Source organism: Camelus bactrianus, chromosome 4 (genome assembly GCF_048773025.1).
Source record: "Camelus bactrianus isolate YW-2024 breed Bactrian camel chromosome 4, ASM4877302v1, whole genome shotgun sequence".
NCBI lineage: Eukaryota > Metazoa > Chordata > Mammalia > Artiodactyla > Camelidae > Camelus > Camelus bactrianus.
Window position 1 is genome coordinate 29985295 of NC_133542.1, and position 24385 is coordinate 30009679.

At 40.3% G+C, this 24385-nt stretch overlaps 1 protein-coding gene across 2 annotated transcripts in view; it reads right to left on the reverse strand.

The window, feature by feature from the left end:
• PDCD1LG2 (programmed cell death 1 ligand 2) overlaps positions 1-23212 on the reverse strand; it is a 67144-nt gene extending 43932 nt beyond the window's left edge. Inside the window, exons 1-3 of one of the 2 annotated variants that reach the window (XM_074361602.1) lie at positions 22894-23212; positions 9952-10020; positions 1025-1330 (exon numbers count right to left, since the gene is read on the reverse strand). In XM_074361602.1, coding sequence (XP_074217703.1) covers positions 1025-1330; positions 9952-10006 — 361 coding nt within the window. In that variant the 5' untranslated portion in view covers positions 10007-10020; positions 22894-23212. The remainder of the gene's footprint in view (positions 1-1024; positions 1331-9951; positions 10021-22893) is intronic. The other variant, XM_010960634.3, reaches the window with a different exon arrangement.
• Positions 23213-24385: the final 1173 nt, after the last annotated feature.

Here is a 24385-nt window from a genome sequence, read left to right on the forward strand (position 1 = left end):
TTTGTTCTTCTTTATACCAGATCATAAAGTCACACCATTGCTGTCAAGACCAGTGGTCTTTAGGAACCAAAATCCACAGACCCTCCAGAACAAAGAACAGAGCCCTGAGACCTAGTGGGTAGGGTGGGGAGAGGACAGAGAAAAACTGGCACAGTTTAACTCAGAACAGTCAATGAAGGCTGAAAAACACAAGCCAATGAACAGAGCCAAATCTATTCTTTGATAATTGTCATATGCCTTTCCCAAAATGACCTTTCCCAGAACAAATAAGAACTTAAAGACTCCCTTCAGATTTGGGTTCTTGGCTCATGCTGTGGTGGAGAGGTGAGCCCTGAACCCAGAGAAATGGGGATAGCTATTGGTTTAACTGGCTCCCTCAGGCCACCTGTTTTATTTCTTGGGGCTTTGACTGTTTCATGTGCAATAGATGAGGCTCAGATTAGAGTAGTATTTTCCAAACATTTTAGATTGTCTCACAGTGAGAAAAAAATTTTTACACCATAAGGCAAGATGCACACACACTTCTGAAATAATTTGAGTTTCACGAAACAACACTCAGCCGCTCTCTGATATGTTCTATTTCATCAAGCTGTTCATTTTATTGATTAAAAAAAAACCCACCTGGTTGCTACTCACAAAATTGATATTTTAATCTGTTAATGGATGGCAAAGCATGGTTTTAAAAACTCTGGACTTCTAAAGAGTAGCTTAATCATCAAGTCAGTGTTGTTCCTTGGGAGAACTGTGAATCTTTGGTCCCCTCCCACTTTTCAGGGACTTATCTTCCTGGCTTCCTCTAGACCAATTTTATTCCTTCCACCCCTGTTTACCCTCACCCCTGCTGCTTTATACTCAGATGTCAAGAAATATTTCTGAGCAGGTGCTTTTGTTTTCTCTGAGGTAGCCTTAGGCGTTCTTCCAGTTTTGCCTTAGCTACCTTTAGTGTGCTCCTGTTACTTGCAGCTAATGCAGGGCCTGTGTCGGAGGGATGCCTCCATGGATTCCAGTGCCTGAAACTACTCACCTTTGACTTTCAGAGTCAGGTACTTGTAGTCCCAGGCGATCCCATAGATGATCAGACAGAGATACTGCCCTGCATCCCTCACTTGAACTCGGGGGATGTGGAACAAGGCCTTCCCCAGGGGCAGCTGCTCCTCCAGCAAAGTGGCTCTTTCACTGAGCAAAGTTGTATCATTTTCCACCTTTTGCAAACTGGCTTTTAAATCTCTAAGTTCCATGTCACCTCCAGTGTCAAAATCACACTCCAAGGTCACGTTGCTGCCGTAGTCTACGGTGTACATTTCCTTTGGGACTGTCACTGTGAATAAAGCTGAAAAGAAAATAAGACATTCTCCCATTGTTTGCCTTCACATTTCAGTTCTGCATAGCATGGGAGCAAAGGAGACCCATCCCACCCTGCTTCTCAGGAGATACCTGTCAGTATCTCGGCATTTGTGGAGGTTCCTTTTTCTCCTTTGTCCAATCTGTTCTGGCCAAGACTGGAATTTTTGACCCGCTGCTCTGAGGTAGTTCTCTCCTCTCAACACTCCCCACCTGTGTGGCTGACTGCCCTCCTGCCACCTATTATCCAGGCACATTTTCTTCATATGGATCAAATTACATCGTGCCCTGCCAAATTCTACCTCCTCTCACCAGTGAGGAATAACAATTATCACTTGTTGAGTTCTTACTACGTTTCAGGCCTCTGCTAACACATGATCCCTTTTGTCTTCCCAGGAAGCCAGTGAAGTAGGGCCATTTTCTTTTTAGAAAATGAAACTGAGGCACAGAAAGGTTAAGCAACTTGCCCAAGATTGCACAGCCAGGATCAGACCCAGGTATTGCCGAGTCGAAGTGTTAGAGCAGGCAGATAGCTAGATATGAGCAGAGAAAGAGGGACATAGACCAAATGGTAGGAATTGGGCAGAAAGGAGGGGCACAGACCAAATCCAGGAAACCATACATTATATAAGCACCAGGGGTCCCTGGGCAGAGGAAAAAAAGCAGGAAACTTTGGACTGATAAGCAATCATACCTTTTGGGGTGGAGAGGCCTGGAGGCCTACAAAGAAAGATGAGGAAAGGCAGGACTCTCCAGTGTCTAAATGTAACCTTTTGCTCATCATGCCCTCATCACAATAAAGTCAGCCTTGCAGACTAGAAGTACCCAACAAGCACCGACACCATGACACTTCTGATCCAGAAGAAATAAGGACAAAAATGCCTCCTCCCTTTGGGAAGGTGGAGTTGGGATTAAAAATCAGGGAATATGACCCCAAATCCTTCCCTCCCCAATGAATATTCTGCCCACTCATTTTTACTCTCTATGTAACCAACTTGCCAAAGAAATTCAGGGCAGCCGCTCACCTGAGCCTGCCCGCTCTCCCCTTGAGAGTGTACTATCCATCCCTAAAAAATCCCTGCTTCACTTTCTTAACCTATGAGTCTTGTCTCTGAATTCTTCCTGGTATGGAACAAGAACCTGGACACCGGTTACATCCAATAGCAATACAAGTGCCCTTACCCACCACCACATCATACAAGCCCACTGTGGAAGCATCTTTTATATCAACAAAAGGAAAGAAAGATTGGGACTAATATTTAGGGTATACCTACTGTATGTGAGCCACTGCCACAGGCTTTTTATCTATATCATTTAATACTGAAAATGCAATCATAAAATATGTATTATCATTACTGTTTTACAGCTGAGGAAACTTGGTCAAAGAGGTTTGCTCCAGGACATACAGTCAGTAAAGTCAAACTTCAGAGCCAGTCGAATATCTGACTTTAAAATCTGTAGTTTTTGAAACAGTGACCCCAAAATGTCACATAGCTTTAGAACTATGCAAAATAATTTTAAATATGGCAGAATCAAGGCCTAAAGGGAGTTGGATTATTCAAAGAGAAATTCATACCCTCTTCAATTCTATTTCAATCCCTCAAATTACATATAATTTGCAACTAGCCTCTCACATCCCTAACAATGGCTATTTTTCCTTTTAGTAAAACAGGAAGCTCTCAGGCAGATGTTAATAATAATCTGGTAGAATTTAATAAAACCACTTTACTTTCACTACATTTATTTTTACTCATACCCTCTCTTTACCAGTACCAGTGATACTGGGTTTCCATTTACCACAGGGTTATACTGTTTTGTTCAAAAGATAAACGCTTAGTTGAGTTAAAGAATTCTATAAAAACAACAGCACACAGAGCAGTCGAACACAGCAAAAGTAATGAAGGCAGTGTGTGCAAGATTAAATTGTGAGAAACTGTACAAAGTGACGCTGCTTTCATCGTTAATGAATGGAAAATCATTATGACTAAGTGAGCAAGATCTCGAAGAAGCTTCTGAATTGTGACAGAAGATTAGATCAAATTATCTTCAGGAGAGCTTGCTTCATTAATCCACTCATTTAATCAGTCAAAACAGCCATTGGGGATGGTTTCTAAGAATATGCGATTTGAGGAGTCATTTTCATACAAAACATGGTACGTATGGAAAGAGCTCGGGATTTAGTGACAGATGAACCTAGGTTCAAATTCTGACTGTACCAAGATTATGAGCCCTTGCTGGGGCAGGTGGGTATAGCTCAGTGTTAGAGCACATGCTTAGCATGCCCAAGGTCCTGGGTTCAATCCCCAGTACCTCCATTAAAAAGAAAAAAAAAAGGATTATGAATCCTTTGATCTTGATCATGTCATTTAACTGCTATGAGTCTCAGCCTCTTTTATCTGTAAAAGTACAAGGGGCAGCGGGGTGGGAAGGGACAGACTGGGAGTTCAAAATTTGTAGATACTGACAGGCATATGCAGAATAGATAAATAAGATTATACTGTATAGCACAGGGAAATATATACAAGATCTTGTGGTAGCTCACAGTGAAAAAGAATGTGACAATAAATATATGTATGTACATGTATAACTGAAAAATCGTGCTCTACACTGGAATTTGACACAACATTGTAAAATGACTATAACTCAATAAAAAATGTTAAAAAAACAAAAAGGTACAAGGTTAATATCTGCCTCTCAATATTGTGCTGAAAACTAGACAAAATGGCACATGTGAAGCACCTTGTTTTGGCAGGTAGTAGGTGGTCAGCAAACACTGGTTCCTTTCTTTTGTATCATGCTTTAATTCTTGGGAAAGTGGTATTCTGACCACCCTGGACAACAGATTCACAGTATAAGTAGTTCGGGGGTTTTCAGTTGCTTGAATGATTCACATTGCAATTCTCTTCTGACTCGAGTTTTTCCTCGTATCATCTTGCAAGTCCTTGAAGGCAATGACCAGGTTGAGTTTGTTTTTGGTATCTCCAGTGCCTAGCACATACTAATACTAAATTCCAGTTCAGGGTTTAACATATAAATGACAGAAAGAGGAAGAGGCAGAAAAAAAAAAGGACAAGTCTACCCATGTTCACTTCTATTTTCCTCTCATCAAACTGCAACTTGCACCAAACTGCACAAACTGGCATTCTTAATCACTACACAGCACATGTGATAGTGTAATATAGGCTTGAGGTTTATTGATAATGACTGACAAGTTTATATCTTGCCTCCAACTCCTGTTTTAACAATGAGAACATTAATGTGCCTTTCTAACAGATACCTGTGGTGCAGAAAGGAGTTCACATCTGCCCAGTATTCTTTCGGGCAGAATGGGGATGGGGCAGGGCTATAACATGAGTGCTTCTGTATAAAACAATTCCAATCACATCTGCATTTGCTAGGCCAGGTATAGAAGACTCTGGGATGATGTGGAGAAAAAAGATGTCGTGCTTCCAAATTGCCCACAAAGTGGAATCCACTGAACACTTGTAATAACTCTTACCCCAAGTCTCCATAAGAGGATGCTCTTAAAGGTAGATTCCTTTATGACAGGAATCATCTCCAAATACTTGAGTTATTAAGTTCCCTTATAACTAAGACAGAGCTGCCTGATACCAAGTCCACCCTGCCTGAAGAGTAATACTTATTTACTCACCCATCAAATATATATTAACCATCTTCTATGTGCCAGGTTCAAGAATTTACACTGCGTTTACTCTCCACATAGTACTTCCTTCTCTTATTTTATTGCACAAGATAAAACAAGAAACAAGGAAGAGAAATGGGGCTTGTGAGGAAGGTTACTTGCTGAGTCTGAGATTTAACAAGAATCAGAAGACTTTGAGTGCAGTCCCTATCAAATTTATTTAACAAATTTATTTACCACACTTACACTTTCTTCTCATGAGAGGGAGTGGCTATAACTTCCTCTGGAACTCCCCATAGCATACAGCAGAACTCCCCTCTTCACTGTCTGGGCCTTTGACAAAAATCCACTTTATGCTTGCTTTTCCCCTCTGCCTCTGCCTTGTACAGAGTGTGTGTGTAGAGGGGTTGGAGGCAAAAAGTGCGCTACCTTTCAGGCAGGTGACATTTTTCAGCTAACATTCACAAGAGGAGAGAAAAATTGGCAAACATGAATCATGTATCTGAGTAGCTCAGAATAACGAGAACATTAGTTGTTATTTGGTCTAAGTTTGTCCCAATTAAAGCTTCTGAGCTATGCAAAGCTTTAAGCTTGATTACCCAATATAAAATGACAAGTTTAGGAGATGCAATATACTTTCGAAATCCTAAAATATTCTCACTGCAAATTACAGAGGAAATCAAAACACTCTTGCAAACAATTCTGTGAAGAGGTTTTTTTCAAGCTTGGCTGCACATTAGAATCACTAAGCAGAGGGCTTCAATCTTAGCCATCATTGGAATCACCTGGGAGACTTTTAAAACACCAATGCCTAGGCCCCACTTTGGATCCTTTAAAACTGAACTTTATTTTGTGAAGTCAACATCAATTTTTTTTTTTTTTAATTTCACTGGGAGCTTCTAATGCGCACAGAACAATGAGAAACCATTTGTTAGACAAATCAAAAACACCTACACTTGCAAACATCTTATCATCCTGCCTTTCAGAGTGTTGTCCTCAGTTTCCTCTGGGAGAAATGTGGCGTCTCCATTCAGCATTCCTACAATTCCTGGAAGGCAGGTAGAATTGCATCCCCTGCCCCAGACCTAGAGAAGCAGAATCTACTTTCTAACAAAATGGGGTGATTCACATGCACATTAACATTTGATAAGCAGAATGATAACACTAGTTTGCATTTGGATTGTTACTGGGAAGTAGAGTAATACTTAATATTTATTAAACACAATGAATCAGACACTGGGCTAAACTTTACATCATCATCTTATTTGATGTTCTCCAAACTCTGCAAGGTAGGGGTCATTACCCCCATTTTACAAATAGGGAAACTGAGGCTTAAAGAAGTGATACAACTTGCCTAAGGTCAAAGAGTGGGAGCTCACAGAGTTGGAATTCCAATTCATATCTCTGTGTCTTGAAAGCTTGTACTTCTAACAACTCTAGAGATATGACCATATATCCACTGGCATGTATATGCTCCATCCATGAATGAAATAGATATACTTTGCAGCTTTATACTAAGGAAAAGACATTTGTTTTTTATTTCATGTCACATGGTTATTAAATTAAGCTTCAACCTAGCATTGATTTCCTGATGTTACCAAAGGAGAAAACTGGAAATTTTCCATGACAGAAATTAAGCAAACAAAACATTCATTTGGTCATCTTGACTAAATTAAAGGGTAAAGGACTTGGCCAAAGCTTGAAAAATTCATACATGCAGGTTCTTTAAACAGATTAAAATAGCTGGCTTGAGTAATGTTGGAGCGTTTTTCAAAGTTCTTTGGGGAACTTTGCATTTTTTTTTGCAATCAAGGCATCAATTGGAGCCGTCACATCTCCAGGAAACACAAAACAAGTTATTTGCATTACCTCCCGAGATAACTTTCTCTCAAGCTAATTTTATACTTTTTTCCCCCCATCTAGCAATAGAAGCTTAAGAGTTTTCAGACTTCCTATCTTAGTACTTGACAGGTGAGGGTAGGACCAGGGTAGGGGCAGGGGACTGCTTTACACAGCCACAGTTTTCAGAAAACTCTAGTTCCTGGTTCAGGACAGATGCCTGCTCTGAGCACCTAACTCATGCACTTCTCTTTGTAGGAATACTGCATGGAGACATCTCATCTCTCAGAAATCCTCTCCCCAACTAGATTCTTCTGCTGTGTATACCTCAGGGGTCAGCAGAAGTAGATTTGGAGGCTGATTATAGGCTAAGTGGAGTGACTCAGGGTGTGGTTCCTGGCCCAGAGTGACCTCAAGCAACACCCTGGTCATGTGCCTCCTGGGTTTTATTCATTTCTGGAGGACAAAAAAAGAAAAACATAAAAACACAAATGAAAGATATAAGATTGGGGTTACTTTTTCTTCCAAGACATGACAAAATACAAAAATAAATATTTTCCCTTAAGTGTGTCTGGATTATAACATGTCCTTAGGTTTTGAAATGGAAATATAAGAAAAAAATGAAATGTAATGCTACAGTAATAAAAGAGTGTGATTAATGCGAAAAGCTATCCACACAGATCAATAGAACAGAATGGAGAAGCCAGAAATAGACCCATACAAATATGGCCAAGTGATTTCTGACAAAGGTGCAAAGGCCATCCAATGGAGAAAAGATAGTCTTTTCAACAAGTGAAAAAATGGGGCTGGAGCTGGAGCAACTGGATGTCCACAAGCAAACAAACAAATAAACAAACAAAACTTAACCTTATATAAAAATCAACTCAAGATGAGTTGTAAGCCTAAATGTAAGATGTACAACTGAAAATGTTTAGAAGAAAATCTTTAAGTTTTAGGTTAGGCACAAGAGTTCTTAGATATGACAATCCATAAAAGAAAAAAATTGATAAATTGGATATTATCAAAATTAAAATCTTTGCTCTACAAAACACACTGCTAAGAGAAGGAAAAGATGAAAAAATTTGCATAACACATAGCTGATGAAGAATTTGTATCCAGACTATATAAAGAACTCTCAAAACTTAGCCATAAGAAAATAAATAACCCAGTTAAAAATGGCCAAATGATCTGATATGCACTTCAGCAAAGAAGATATATGGATGGGCAATAGGTATGTGAAAATATGTTTATCATCACCAGATATAAGGAAAAGGCGAATTCAACCACAGTGAGATACTTCTACACATCTATTAGAGTGACTTAAAAAGAGAAAATGACAATGTCAATACCAAGTGCTGTCAAAGATGTGGAGCAATTGGAACTCTCATACTTTGCTGGCAGGAATGCAAAAATGGTATACAGACTATGAACGGTTTGATGGTTTCTTACAAAGTTAAATATATACTTACCATATGACTCAGCAATCCCACTCCTAGGTTTTCACCCAAGTGAAATGAAAACATATGCTTCCACAAAAACCTATATACAAATGTTTGTAGCAACTTTGTTTGTAATTGCCAAAAATAAGAAACAACCCAAAAGTCCCTCAACTGGGTAATGAATAAACAAAATGTGGTACAAACATACAGTAGAACACTACTCAACAGCAAAAAGGAGTGAACTATTGATTCATACAACAATATGGATAAATCTCAAGTGCATTATGCTAAGTGGAAAGAACCCAGACAAAAAGAGTATTTAATAAATGATCCCATTTACATGACATTCTGGAAAAGTTAAAGCTATAGGGTAGAGAATAGATAAGTGGGTACCTGGGCTTAGAAGTTGGGGGAGGATTTTTTGTTTGGTGATAGAACTGTCTGGGCCTTGACTGTGGTGGTGGCTGTGTGACTACACATTTGTCAAAACTCATGGATGATTTTATGAAAAAACAGTAAAATTTTAATTCATGTCAATTTAAAAATAAATATTTGAAAAACTAAATGAAAATGTTTTCTGATAGTTTTTCACTTCAAACTTTAACTTATATTATAGATAACACTGTAAAGCATCCACAGAACGTACAAGGAAAGAGTTAATTTCTTATGTCTCTAAAATCCCAGCTGGGCAGGGTCCCGTAGAAAGGACACATCAAGTGTTCCTTTAACTACCACTGCAAAGGCAGGGCTGAAGTACGCAGAATATAGGGATGTTTTCCATGGATGGCCCCAAGTCGATGTCTCTAGTACCAGTCCAGATTGGGCAGCCCAAGGGAGGGAGAGAAACATGACTGGGTAGAGAGTAATTGGGACCACCTGGAAGGGAGGGAAAAGCTTTTCAAAAAGTTATCTGTGCCAAAGGCGGCACTCTTTCTCAATCAAAGGTGGAATGCTGGATGACTTCCCATGGAATCAGGGCTGCTATCATAGAGGACCTAATCCTCTGTATCCGCCTGTCTTCCTCTCTTACCTACTGGTATTCTCCCAATGTAATTCACTCATGGTCCTGATTGCACATGTGAATGGTCTATGAACTACTTTCCCCAGAAAAGCAAAACTCCTGAAATTGCTTTCCTCCCTGCCCTACATTCTCCAGTAGAATATCTTTCTTCAAAATCCAAAGGCATAACCTTAAGGTTCATTATTCATTTAGACACAAGAAGATTCTGACTTTCCAATTCAAGTAATCCACATTAATGTGTGAATGACCAAAGGTTGCTGATGTTGCTTTTTAAAAGAGAAGGTGTCCCCCTGACCTTTGTCTCCTCACTGTCCCTGCCAGAAGAGAAGGGGACAGTTGTGTGGCATCTCACCTTTCAGGACACTCCACCCATGCCCTCTTGTGTCAGTTCAGAGGTGCACGGTCTGAGTGGTCCTGACTTCTTGTCACTACCATTATTGGACAGTGGGGATAGATGGGCCAATATTCTCAGTCCCTGTTTCTGTAAGACAAGGACACGGATATACAAAAGCCACCCTGGGCACCATTCTTTTGGCTGTGCTTAACCAGAAATCACACTGCCTCTCACAGAAAGCCTTCAGCCTGAGGACCACAGTCTCGTCCTTGATTTCAGCTGAAGGTCATTACCTGTTCCTCTTTCTCAGTCCCCTCCCTTTGTCCTTTCTTACCTGCTGTCTGATGAAGCTGCATTTCCAGGCTCAGAATTAGCAGGAGGAGGAACATGTTCTGTACTGGATCTGAAACAGACAATTGAAAGTCTCAGAGCCACCTGCAGTTTGCTGGGTCTCATGATTTGGTCATTTGCTCACTCTTGAAAACAAGAAAATGACTCGTAAACAAATCTTTTGGGGAGGCAGTGGACCGTGATGGAGTCGAGAAGGGTTGATCACTCAGAGAAGAGAGGAGATAGGGTAAGAAGAAGCGAGGCCCTCTCTCGATCCAAATTAGAAGCACTTCTTCCTTCTCTAACAACTGTTTCTAAATATGAACCAGTCCTCATAGTTACCCATGCTGGTGGTTATCTGCACCTCTTTGTCTCTCCCATGAAGCCTTCCATAGTTTCAGTAGTAGGCCCTTGAAAACCAATCTTGTTTGTCAAATGAAGAATACACATCACCTTTTCCAGCTGCACTGGAACTCTGGGAGTCAGACACTAGATAGTGTTCAATAGAACAGAGTTAGAGTCTCAGCAAAAACTTGGGAGTTGACTGAGCAGGTAAAGCAGTCAAGCTCTTTGCAGGGCTATGATTGAATGTACCCGTTACTTGAACTATTTGTCATTAAGAGGTGTAGACAGGGAGAGCAGAGAACTGGCTCCACTGAGTAGCTGCCAAACCTTGGTCCTGTTTCAACTCCTGTACTTCCACCTTTGCTCAACTTTTCCACCCAGGGACTTCTAGAGGTTGAAGGCAAAAGGGACAGGGTATACCACTGTCAGCTTTTTTTCCTTCAAACAGGCTTTCAAAATTTTATCAGCCATAGAATCATTTCTCCAAGGGGAAATCAATTGGAGCCATACATCTAAATCAGATAAAAGCAGAATTGCTCTGTGTATAGTGGAAAGTTAGTGGAGGATTTGGATCAGGAGAATGGCATGATCTCATTTTACATTTTTAAAAGAGGACTCAGTTTTGGTGTAGACAATAGACCACTGTTGTGAAGGAGAATGGGATGAGCAAGATTAGAAGCAGAGTGATAGTAAGGAATGTTTTTGCAGAGATGATAGTTTGGGTTAGAATGGTGGGGCTGGTGGAGGTAAGAAGTGGTCTGTTGATGGTTTTTTATTTTTAAACATTTTTTCTTGGTCCTTTAAATGTATTAAATTCGTAACAGCTTTATCGGAGTATGATTGACGTACAATAGAGGACTGTGGGTGTGGGCACATAGATATATTTAAGACACAGATGATTCAATGGTACAATTCAGTGGTTTTCAGTATATTCACAGAATTATGCAACCCACACCAGTACCTAATTTTGGATCATTTCCATTATTCCAAAAAGTAACCCAATACTCACTAGCAGAAACTCCCCAATTCCTCTTCCTCTTCCCCCAGCCCCAGGCAATCACGAATCTCCTTTCTATCTCTATAATTTACTTATTCTGGATGTTTCATATAAATGGAATTATACAATATGTGGTCTTTTGTGTCTAGCTTCTTTCAGTGAGCATATTATTTTCAAGATTGATCTGTACTGTAAAACATTATCAGTAGTATATTCCTTTTTATGACTGAATAATATTCCATGTATGAATACACCACATCTTGTTTATCCATTCAGCAATTGATGGACATTTGAGTTGTTTCCACTTGTTGGCTATTACAAATAATGCTACTATGACACTCAGGTACCAGTTTTTGTGTAGATATATTTTTGAATCTCTTGGGTATATACATAGAAGTGGAACTGCTTCATTAAATGGTAACTCTGTTTTACTTTTTGAGAAACTGCCAAACTGTTTATCAAATGTACGATTTGCAATTACTTTCTCCCACCCTGTGATTGTTTTTGCAGTTTCTTGATAGTGTTCTTTGAAGCACAAATGTTTTAATTTAATTTTAAAGCATAAATTAATTCTGATGAAGGCCAATTTGTCTATTTTCTCTTTTAATTGCTTATGCTTTAGGTGTCATCACTAAGAAATCATTGCCTAATCCAAGGTCACAAAGATTTACATCTATGTTTTCTTCAGAGAATTTTATAGCTTTAGTTCTTATATTTAGGTATTTGATCTAGTTTGAGTTAATTTTTATGTATGGTGTGAGGTACGGCTCCAGATTCATTCTTTTGCATGTGGACATCCAGTCGCCGCTGCACAATTTGTTGAAAAGATTATTCCTTGTCCATTGAATTCTCTTAGCATCCTCACCAAAAATCAATTGAACTTAAATGTATGAGCTTAGTTCTGGAATCTTAATTTTCCACTGAACAATACATCTTTCCTATGTCAGTACCACAGACTGTTGATTACAGTAACTTTGGTAAGTTTTGAAATTGGGAAATGTGAATCTTCCAACTTGTTCTTCTTTTTCAAGTTTTGTGGGGGTTTTATGTTTTGTTTTGTTTTGTGTTTTTGGTGTGTGGCTATTCTTATTCCCTTGCATTTCCATGTGAATTTTAGGATCAGCTTGTCCATTTTCACACCCAAAAAAAGCAGCTGGAGTTTTGATAGGGATTGCACTGAATCTGTAGGTCCACTGGAGAATATAGCCATCTTAATAATATGAAGTCTTTCAATCCATGAATGCAGTGTGTCTTTCCATTTATTTAAGACTTCTATATTTTCAGAGATTTCACAGGAATTGTTGACAGGTTGGAAGGGTAGTTTGACAAAAGTAAAGAAATCTAGAAAAATTTCTAGGTTTGGGGCTTGAGTCTCTAGGGCAATGGAGATACTATTTATTAAAATGGAGAAGACTAAGAGTGAAGCAGATTAGGGAGCAGAAATCAAGATTTGTATTTGGAATGTGTTTGGTTTGAGATGCCTATTAGGTATCCACGTTGAAGATGTTTAGTATGCAGCTGGATAACTGGTAGTCCAGAGTTTGGGGCAGAAATATAAATTTGGGAATCATCAACGTATAAGTGTTACTAATGCCATGGTGCTGCACGATGTCATCTAAAGAGAGATAAGGAAGAGAAAGTGTCAAAAGGACTGAGATGTGGGTCATTCCAACATTTATGGATCTTTGAGAGGGAGGGTACTAGCAAAGAAAACTGAGAGGCAGGGTACAAAGGCAAATGAATCATCTCTTTTATTTTCTGTATTCTCATTTGACTTCTGGAGCCTTGTTGACTGTGGAGGGACTGCCCCCTCAAGATTACCCAATTCCTAGAAATAGTAAACAACTCACCCTCAAGTGCGCCTTTCATATGCAAATCAACCACTCCAAAGCCCTATCTTCAATCACCTCCTTATTAAGATCTCACACTCTGGGCCACTATCTATTTGCCCTAATCACCCCAGGGCCAGATACTAGACAATAAGGGACAGCTCCTATCCCCCCAGAGTCTGCTGAAATTATTCAAACTAGCCCCATTCGTTCCTGTGGAAGCCACAGTAAAGGCTCCTAGCTACTTCCCCATCTTCTCCCAATGCCTCCTGTGTGACCCTGATATTTACCTGTGTGGCTCCCTTTGGAGTGGCATGACCTTTTCTCTTGGAATCTATGAGTATAACAAATTATTTTTTCAATGGCACTCACCTCCTAATCTGTTGGCCTCACCGTACCTAAACAATAATAAAACCTAGAGTTTAAAACATAGTACGAGAAGGAGAAAGTCATCAGTTGAGCCAGCTCCTGAGAGCTAAATTTAGCAGTATGAAGGTCATGGATTACCTTGATAAGCATGGTACCAGTGGGTTTGGTGCAGATGAAAGCCTGTGTGGATTCGAGGGACAATAGGAGGTAAGGATGTGGAGACAACAGAATATAGGCAACTCAGGGAAGAGTGCTACAGGATAAATGGGGCAGCAGCTAGAAGGGAATTCAGGTGGGCTGTATTCTTAGTTTAGGGAGGGAGATATTACAGCAGGTAACAACTGGGAAGAGAATCAAGTGCTTTCCACTGGGCAATGCTCTAGACACAACTTAGCTAGACTTGAAAACCCTCTTCCTTGTTGAAAATAAAAATATGTATAAAGAAGATAACATCTTAAGCTGCACCTGCAGCCTTGCCCAGCATTTTAAATTCTAGAATACAAAAGGATAGCATGTAACATGTGGTCTGGCAACAGAAAAGACTCCTAGTTCACTCACCACTGCTTTTAACTTCCCTTTCTTCCTTGCCCATCCAAGGGGACTTTCCTTGCACACTGCCTCCTTGAGTCAGTTGAGAGACAGACACTTTCATAAAGGTACTTTCCAACAAGCAACCTTCTTTCTTCTAGGGATAATGTGTCCCATGCAACAGTTAAGAGCACAGGTTCTAAAGTCAGATGCATCTGTGTTCAAATCCTGGGTCTATAAATTATTAGCCTCTAACACCTTGGACAGTTATGAAAACTCTTTGTGTCCCATTTTTCTATAGTGCCAACAATAATAACTTCTGCTTCAAGGCAGAATCTTGGGGGTCATCTTAAACCTACTCATCTCTCATCTTGAACATCCAGTCCATTCCCCCACACCTGTTAATTCTACTTCCTGGATACTTCTTGGATTATGCCTCTTCCTTCCACCACTCCACTGCCATCACCTTAATGCAGCTTCCCACCATTTCTCATTATACCATAGCAGAGCCTCCTCACTGCCATTTTTACCTTCTAGTCTTGCTTCTTTCTACTCCATCCTCCTCTTAACAAAGTGGAGGACACAAACCTTGGTGTCATCCTTGACTCCTGTTTTCTCTCACCTGCATCTGGTTCATTAACAAATCCTGTAGGCCTTTCTTTGAAACATATCCAGAATCTGACCACTTCTCACTGCTTTCATATCAACTTGAGACATTATCACCTGTCATGGTGATTGTAACCTTGCCTTCCTACAGTTGACTGTCAACACAGGAGCCAGAGCAATTCTTTAAAAATATAAGTCAAACCATGTCTTCTTAAAACCTTTTGATGGCTCAGTATTTCACTGAGAGTAAGAGGGGCCTCTGTCCTGAGCTCTCCTGTGCTTTAGAGGATCCCACTGTGCTCATGCCTTTCATGCAGTGTGAAGTGTTCGCAGGACTGAGAGGTGTCATCTGGAGCCTGTGATCTCTCTCCACCATCCCCACAATCTGGGTCCTTGGGATGCTGGAATTCCCTGCCCAAATGGCCCTAAGCCTGCTTCCAGGATCTGGCTTCTTCCCCAGATCCATCCATTCAAGGATGGACCTTGCTGCTAATGTGCCCGTCCCTATGCCTGGACACTTTACTCTTTTTGATGAGATGACCTTATGGAAAATTGCAATAGCACCACTCATCCAGCATTCCCAGTTTCCATTTTCTGTCTCTCTTTTCCAAAGCTTTCATTACCATCTAACATGCTATGTAACCTACCTGTTTATTGTATTATTACCTGCCATCTTCCATTAGAATATAATCACTAAAAGTGCAGGGATCTTCATCTATTTGCTTATGACTATGTTTTCAGTACCCAGAACAGTGTCTGGCAATAAGTAGGCACTTGATTAGTATTTGTTGAGTGAACTATCCCCTTATCTAGCAGGCAGAACAATCTCTTGAACGCTGAATAATTGAATCTGACCATGTCACTCCTGCTTAAAAGACTTTAGCAGCTCCCACTATTTACAAGGTAAAGTTCTTAGTGCAGCGCACAAAACTTTCCCTGACCTACCACCTTCTGCCTCAGTCACAGAGTAATACATGCACTTTCCATGACTAGCGCCTCACAGGTGCTTTGAGAATTCTAATCTTCTATGTCTAATCTTATTTTTTTAATCTTATTTTTCCTCTCTCTCAACTTCTTCTTGAGTTTAAAAAACTGTATTGTACCTTAAGTAGCCTTACGTTCTCATGCATTCAACAGAAGTGAATAACTCTTTTCTAACTAACTTAGGGTGCTTCTGCCTCAATTGTACCTACTACTCACCCCTATAGTGAAGCACTTAACTCATTACTGGTATGTTGATATATTACACTTCTGTTTTCCTAGGCTAGAACAAGAGCTCTTTGTACAGTCTGCCTTGGTATCTGCAGGGTATTGGTTCCAGGATCCTCTGAAGATACCAAAATCTGCCGATGCTCAAGTGCCTTATGTAAAGTTGATAGTACAGTTGGTCCTATATGTAGGGTTGTGGAATCCTGCAGATATAAAGGATGGACTGCCCTATATTAGGTTCTTTTAACTGTGTGCTGAATGGACAAGTGAAAGAGTGCTTACTTGCACAAGAGCTTAGCATCATATTCAGGAATCTGAGGAGTACTGGCTCCCAGTTGACTCCACTCCCTATCAGAGAAACAGAAACCTTAACTTGGTTGTTTATTTTGGCCCCAAATAAGAACTTTCCATTGAATGGAACCACTCACAACAGAATGGGCCACTAATGGAGTGGGAAGGCATCATCTCTGGAATTGTTTAATAAGCAAAGGGTGCATGTTGAAGCAAGAGTTTCCACAAGAGGCAGAAAGTGATCCCTTTTTAGCAGTAAAATTATTTACAAAGTTGTCTCCCAGAAGAATGTTTACACAGGTATCTCAAGCCCCTCACCAACCTCTCTCAAAACATTAGACAATCTGGATAAGACCCCTGCCCTCTGGTTTCCTTAGAAGAACCACGTTTTCTGAAGAAGCAGGTTCTTGAAGCTTTAATGTTAGGGAAGTATGAACTCTTAATATTCAGATAGGCAAGGCCTGAAAGAATTTACTTAGAAAATTTATGGAGTGCATTGCCAAAGTTAATTAACTCAATGCATCATTTACAGAGCGGCCATGTGTAAGGCACTCCTTTGCCTAAATGAGCACCATGTTGCTGCTTCTCCATGATACAATGAACATGTTCAAACAACCACACTCCCTCTGTAGTCTCCCCTTTTAATATTCACCTTTGTTTTGGATATAAATATCTTACTATCTATACCTGGTCAGCTGTTCATTTTCATCTTAATTGTACATCCCTTATGTACATGGTTGTGTTTGCCAGCCTTCCCATGAAGTTGAGGTTGCTCATTACCGCTAACTTTATATCAGGCAAGCTGGCTTCTAATGAATACTTTGGAATGTGGGTGGAAAAGAAGTTTTTAATCAAATGATCAGTTTAGCTGAATTTCTTAATTTCTAGATAATTCTTAATGAATTTCTGGGTAATTCTTGGTAATTCTGCCTGTGAACAAGTTGTAAGTGTTGATGTCAAGTCGTGATCTGAAATGGAGCAGAACGGCATAGAACATTTTCTAGTGGCTCCAGGAGGAGTCAAGAAGGGCCTTCTAAGTCAGGAAATGATTAGGCTTGAGAGTGAGAAGAAGCAAAAGCTATTCTTGTTAGATTTGTGGAAAGTCCTGTTCAAATTGCTGTCCCATCTCTGCTTTCACTCAGGTCACTGGAAAAGATGCTTCTCTTGGTGGCATGGTAAGAAGGAGTTCTAAGGTAGCTATCAGGAGACAGGAGTTCCAGTCTTTGTCCCCTAATGCCCTAGGAACTCACTCTCGGCTCTGCAAAAAGAGGGGTGAACTAGGTGATTTCCAAGGTCCCTTCCGTGTACCATCTATGCAACTAGTGGCCCTAAACAACCAGTCTCAACCATTTGGTTTCCCCATGTTAGCTAACACTCAAGTGTGTAACATACCAAGATTTTTGATGAACCATGAACATTTCTCTTTTTTAAGAATTAAAGCATGATTCCATTTCTAACTACCACAAGTATTACTGGCCTATCAGTAACTATCGATCACAACGTTTAAGATGAAGTTAAGATACATAAGACTTGACTTATTCCAGCTAAGGTCTTTTACTCCTTTCCTCTAAAAGGCATTTAAGAAAGTGAGTGGAAATGACATCATGGAGATAATTAATGAACCTCAACTTATAAATGTGTACATATGTGTATGTGTACATAGATAAAAAGCTAAACTTCTGATAATTTAGGCACTCTGTTATTAGGAACACAAAACAATGTGGGGTGCTGCATAACCTTTGCTGCCTAGGTTGTGGCAGAGCCAGTAGCCAGAAATGTGACGTTCGGTCGGTCAGCCACTTCCCTCACCTAGGGAGAAGCAGACCTGGAGAACGCTTCCTGAGTCTATGGAAACCATCAAGTGGAAGGTTCCTACCTCAGTGGACATTTTCCTGTTCCTTCTCCTCCTCCCTCCTCCTCTTCCTCATCCTCCTTCTCTTTCTCCTCCTCTTTCTGCTGCTTCTGTTTTTGCTTTTGCTTCTCTGCTTCTTCTGTTCTTTTTCCTCTGTTTCTCTACCTGCCTGTGAAGATTAAGCTCCCCAAGGGCAGGAATTTCTGTTTTTGTTGCTTACTATGTCGCTGGTCCCTCAAATAGCCCCTGATACATGGTGGGTCCTCATTAATATTTGTTGAATGTCTAAATCAGGCTCCCGTGGTCCATGAGCCATAAATATAAATAGCCCTTCGAACATGTTGATACTGGGAGGGGTATGTGAAAAATACTTTGCAAATGGCAAAGTGTTCTTCACATTCATTGTCATTATTACTCATGGTGGTGACTGATGATCTTTGGTCCAAAATTCCCATGGATTCCTAATATGACCACTCCTTTCACTAACCCATGAAGATCTCACCAGGTAAAGTCTACCTCGTCTTTAAGACTCACTCAGGGTCACCTCCTTCATGAATCTTCCCCTGTGCCTCCTAAGTAAATGTCTGCAAAACTGCTGCACCTCTCAGAGTACTTCTTTTCTACCCTGTATTTAATAGTTTATGTTTAACTTTCTGCTTAGTAGATGTTTAGATCTTATTTGGCTTATTTCTATATAAAAGAGACTAGTATCAATTGTATTCAATCATACTGTATTTCCAAAAAAAAATCCAGAAAATTTCTGTAAATTCTGAGGAGAAATTTGTCAGCAGAAAATGTAAGCAGGAAAACTTTTCCAAGCAAAATTTGCAAGAAGATCAAAAATCACTGTAGGTGCCAGCAGGTTCACTTTCTGGTTGCTTCAGGCCGTTTCTTACCATTTCACCTACCTCCTGAAATCTATTTGTGAACTGATAGATGAAATTTATGATTTTACAATAATTTACAGAAGTTTTAATTCTTTCTTTATTTCTTTTATTCAAAACATTTACTATTTTCTATGTGCCAAGCACTGGTATGCAGAGGTAAATAAGACAAGCAGAACCAGTGCTTTCAAGAATTCTCTAGTCTCTAGAATAAGCAAGGCATAAATACTTTATGGAAATGTCTCAAGGATCCTAGCAAATAATTTCTTTATGCAATAATAACCAGCATAAAGGATCATGTTTGTGTAACACTTTATTCCTGGCTGAACAGTCTTAACTCTTTTGACTTCTCCTCCTCAACTGTCTAGCACAGTCCTGGGTATCTATGAAGACCTAGATAAACACACACCAAGCTGATTTTAAATACCTGAATTAATCACTGTTTTTGAAGCCAAATGTCTAAAAGAAGAATTTTAATTAGCAATGTTTTAAAATAATTTGGGTTTGAATGCCTTTGGCAAATAATGCAGAGTTTGCCCCAGGCCCTACCACACCCTATTGTCTTACCTACAGCTTGCATTCACACTTTTATTACCTACAGGCATTTACGCTTTTAGGGAATCTTAGCAACAGTGGCTCTGTTTTTAGAGGGGGATCAGTAAACTTTTAGTGTAATTATTCAATCCCTAAACCATCTGAGGCATAGATAGACTATCTGTAGCCTTAAAATGCTATTCTAGTCAATTTAAATTAAATTCAAATTTACCTTAATTTAACTTAAATTCATATTGCACCTTAAGTTTTTTGGTCAATAAACACTGAGCTCCCATTTTTTGCAAGTCTTTGTATTAGACTGTGGAGAATTAATAGAAGGATTCATCTAAGAAAGGATTCGTGCCCTTAAAGACATTATAAACATAGTCAGAAGGTTAAAGTTTATACACATGAAAAATAGTAAGAAGTGGTGTAAAATATTTTGCATGAAAATGCAAAAACCATGGAAGCTGAGTGGAGGAAGGGAGACTTCCTAGATGAGTGGGATTTGAAATAAGCCTTTCAAGCACTGGTAGGAATCAGAGAGGAGCTACTCTTGATGGCACTGAGATGGCCCAGAAAGCAAAGTTTCAGAGGTACAAACACACAGGGCATGAACCTGGCTGGAAATACAGATTGAAACAAGAATGTTAAGGGATTAATGCCAGGAAGAGCTGCCACTAGGAGACAGTGACAGTGAGAAACTGAGTGACAACACCAAAGATGTTTGAAGAAGATTCTAAAGAAGTAGGAAACAGCTACCTTCCCTGATGCTAAAACTGCTGATTCTTTCTAAGAAATCCTGTAATTTGCTTTCTCTCCCTTACTGCTTTTGTGCGAAGGACCCCCCCAAACTTCTCCCTGACATTCTTTACAATAGTTTTAACCCAGAGGCTATGCTCCAGGAAGAAGATAATGGGCCAATAATCTCAGAAGAATGGACAGACCCTCTGCAGTTCCCCCATGATGTCAGAAAGATTAATGAGGTTAAGGAAAATGTACCAATGTACCAGCACCCTGTAAAATGCCCTGATTGTTTTCACCTTTTCTGTTCCACCCAGTTTTTTTCTATAAGAGGGACTCACAGTCTCTAAGGGATTAGCCTGTTATGACTCCCCTTTGCCTGGCAAAGCAATAAAGCTGTTCTTTTCTAATCCTCCCCAAACTCTGCCTCCAAGTTTCAATCCGTTTTTGGAGTACAGAGGCCAGTTTTGTGGCAACAATTTAATCTGAGTTTTTTGGGTTGTTTTTTAGCATATAATGAGGGAGAGTGGAATTGGGGGCCAGCTACTCCATTAGGTGGTATTCATCCAGATATTTGGTAAAGCCCCTGTTTAGGGTCAGAAAAAAAAAAAAAGAAAGAGAAAGGAAGGAGAAACTATAAATTGATCGAGATGACCATTGACAAAACGATTGGCAAGTGATCAGCCAGATGGGAAAGAAAGAGAAGCAACAAGTTGACTGGTTTTGAGGCTAGACTATCAAAACAAAATTGATGCCTTGGGGTGGGTGGAAGAGGGGGAGGAAATACAAGATCAAGAGCTGATTTTTAGAGGGAAGACAATGAGTTGGATTTGAGTCATTAAGTAATGCAAGACAAGAAAAATGTAGGTCTAGAGTTTGGGACACAATTCAAGACTAGAGATAAAGCTAAGTTATTTCTAGTATGGAAGTGTTAGCTGACACTGGGGGAAGAGTTAACTCTCTGAGGAGGGGGAGAGTATAAAAAGAGAGATTAGAAAGGAAAGGTCTGAACTCTGAGGAATGCCCCCAGACTTGGAGAGCAGAGTAGGGGTAGGAGCCCAGAGAAGAAGGCAGAGAAGAAATGGTCCTAAGAGCCAAGGGAGGAAAACACTGAGCAACAGAAGTGGTTGATAATAGAGGGGTCAGGAGAGTGAGAGCTGGGAACCAGCCCCGAGGGGTACTAGGAAGGCTGGAGGACATTTAGATGATTGACCTGAATAACCTTTCAGATTCCTTTATCTATCCTGGAATTCTGTGAATTCATTTGAAGATTAGGGAAATAAAACTTGAGGGAGCCCCACTGTAATGGAGCAGGGTGAGACATAAGGAAAACAGGCTGCAGCTGCCTCACTACAGGGTAACCCAAATGTGCCACAGTTAAGGCATGTGCTGTATTTGGACATTGCCATGTGGAGTAAAAATGACATACAACACTCTATGGATCACTGTCTAATGCATCTTAAAGCAAGTCAACTCAGAAGCATGACCCCTACCTACTGTCCCAGAGGACATTTACACCTCCTTCTTCTCACATCAACCCCACGGCCCCCTGTAATATTAGGCAAACCTCCCACAACTGGGGATTCACCTGCCATTTCATCAAATCAATTAATTCAACAACTCAACAAGCACTGAACGAGCAACTATGCACATTGTGAGGCACTGTGATAGGCACTTGGGATTCAAAGAACCTAAAAGATGTGGTCCTTGCCTACAAGGAGCTCCAGTTTAATGGAAAGGCACACAGACAGGAGAAATCTTGGGAGAAGATGCCTTGGAGAGTAACCAGGGAAGATTCTACTGATAATGAGAGTTCAGGTAATGAAGGCAAATAGACCAATTCCAAGTGGCAAGAGATATGGTTCATCTATTCATAGAATCTTGGGCTTAAAGAACTATCCAGGTCAATCAGCATCTGACCACTGAAACAACTGTCTGAGTACTTACTGCTCACACTAAGTATTTTACTGCGCATTTTGTCAATTTATGTCTATGACTCTCTTCCATAGAACCACAGAATTTCAGGGTTAGAAGATCTTATTTGTAGGTAATTTAATTCAAGCCTGACCTCCTCACTTCAATCCTTTCTCACATGAATTGTTATCTCTTTTCTATTATATGCACCTGAGTAGTGACCAATAAATAGCGATGGTTGCAGCTTTCTTTCATTTTGCTAACATTTCTTTCATCATTTTATGCAGAATAATAAGCCCTTTAGCAGGTCCAAATCATTCTTTCATTAAATAATGGTTGCCTATCTCATAAGTTAGTGCAATTAGAGTTTTTTAATTTTTAATTTTTAAAAAGCTTACTCCTAGAACATAGCTTGTAAACACAGGCTAGCCTGGAATGTTGACAGCCTGCCAAAGAGATAATCACAAACAGATGTTAGATGCAAAAAAACCAAAATTTTAAGTTCCATTAACTCTTCAAAATTCTAAGCTGAGAGACAATCTCAGGAACAGTTAGGTTTTTTTCAGTGCACATTTATTTTGTGCAAAAAAAAAAAAAACTCACCTCATAAAACTGCTCAACAAGAATAATAAACATAGGGACAAGCAAGAGAAATCCTACTATTTTGAGGACAGGAAGAAATTTGCTTGTTTGTGCACCTGAGCACAATTTCTGAGGCAGTTTCTCTCACCTCCAATAGTATTTAGAGAAAGTGTGCCCATACTCACCTGGCTGTGGCAGCCTCATCATAGTCTACAAAACTGACTCAAAGTACAAGAAAAATCTCAGCCCACTCGATACTCACGTCAGGACTTGGCACAGCTCCTCAGGCAAAGACGCGGAAGAAAATAAAACAACAAACAGTTGCTCTTTGTCAGATTCCCTCATAGAAGTCAACTAAATAAACAGCCAAAACAAAATAAAACAAAAACAAAAACGCATAGGTTGCTGCCTAGACCACTGCAACAAGCAGTAGCTTCCACCCAGGGTTCCTTCTAGCTGGCAGAGGGACATACGAGGATGGATAACAGAAAAATGTGGGGATAAGGTACATTAAGCAGGAGAAGAAAAAATGTCATCTCCATCCAGCTCAGGCTTCCTTGAAACTTGAGGACAATTCAAACCGAAACTGATTCTAAGGAACTGACTAAAGCCCAACCTACTGGGAAGTTTTGGTTTTACTTTCAGCATCACTTCTCTGCGTGCAGGTACCCCTTGAGCTGTGTGTGCGTTTAGGAGTAAGAGAAGGGGAGGGAAAGAAGAACAGCAGCATGTCCTAGCTACGCACCAAGAGCTTTATGCAAGTGTTGTTATTTGTTTTCTGGGGCTGCCAAAACAAACTACTACAAACTGGGTGGCTTAAAACAACACACACTGTACTTCCAATTCTCTCAATTCTGGAGGCTAGAAGTCTTGAGATCAAGGTGTCACCTGGCCATACTCCTGCTGAAGGCTCCAGGGAAAAGTGCTTCCTTCCCTCTTCCTAGCTTCCAGTGGCTCCCGTCAAGCTTTGGCATTCTTTGCAGATGCATCATTCCAATCTCTGCCTTTATCTTCACATGACCTTATTTCCTGGGCATACCTTTGTATGTCCTCTCCTCTCCTTATAAGGACACCAGGCACTGGGTTAGTGCCCACCCTATTCAGATATGACCTCATCTTAACTAATTACATCTGCAAACACCCTACTTCCAAATAAGGGCACATCCTGAGGCTCCGTGTGGGCATGGAATTTGAGGGGAACACTATTCAACCGCTACAGTACTTCATTTCATTATTGGAGCAACTTGTGGTCTAGATACTGTTAGACCCCATATTACATATGATGAAACAGTTGACATCAGGCATCCTTTCCTTAGTTGCACGTCTGAGTTTGAACTCAGGCCCCACTATACCATGAGACTTTTCAACAGTGAAACTAAAACGTGGTGGCAAGAAAAGGCCAATTTGCATGCAGTCGAGGATGATCAATCCCGTTCCTACCGCGCCATTTCCCTGGGGCTCACACGAGTAGGGTCAGAAGAGACAGGGTAGGTTTTCTTCGCCACATTTTTCTAATATTCTCTAGTCTTCTTAACATGACTGGCCTCTTCTCTGCCTATTTTTCTTCTGAAAAAGCAGCATTCTCCTTTCCTCCTTCTCGTTCTTTTTACTTTATCCCTCAAAGAAGAAGGAATGCAACATGTAGTAGCTACAAATGAGAGTGGCTGCCTAGACCCCATGAATGGGGCTGCGTGGGGAACTGCTTTTCCACCCACAGCTCCAGGCATGTGGTTTACAATGACCTCTCTTCCCCA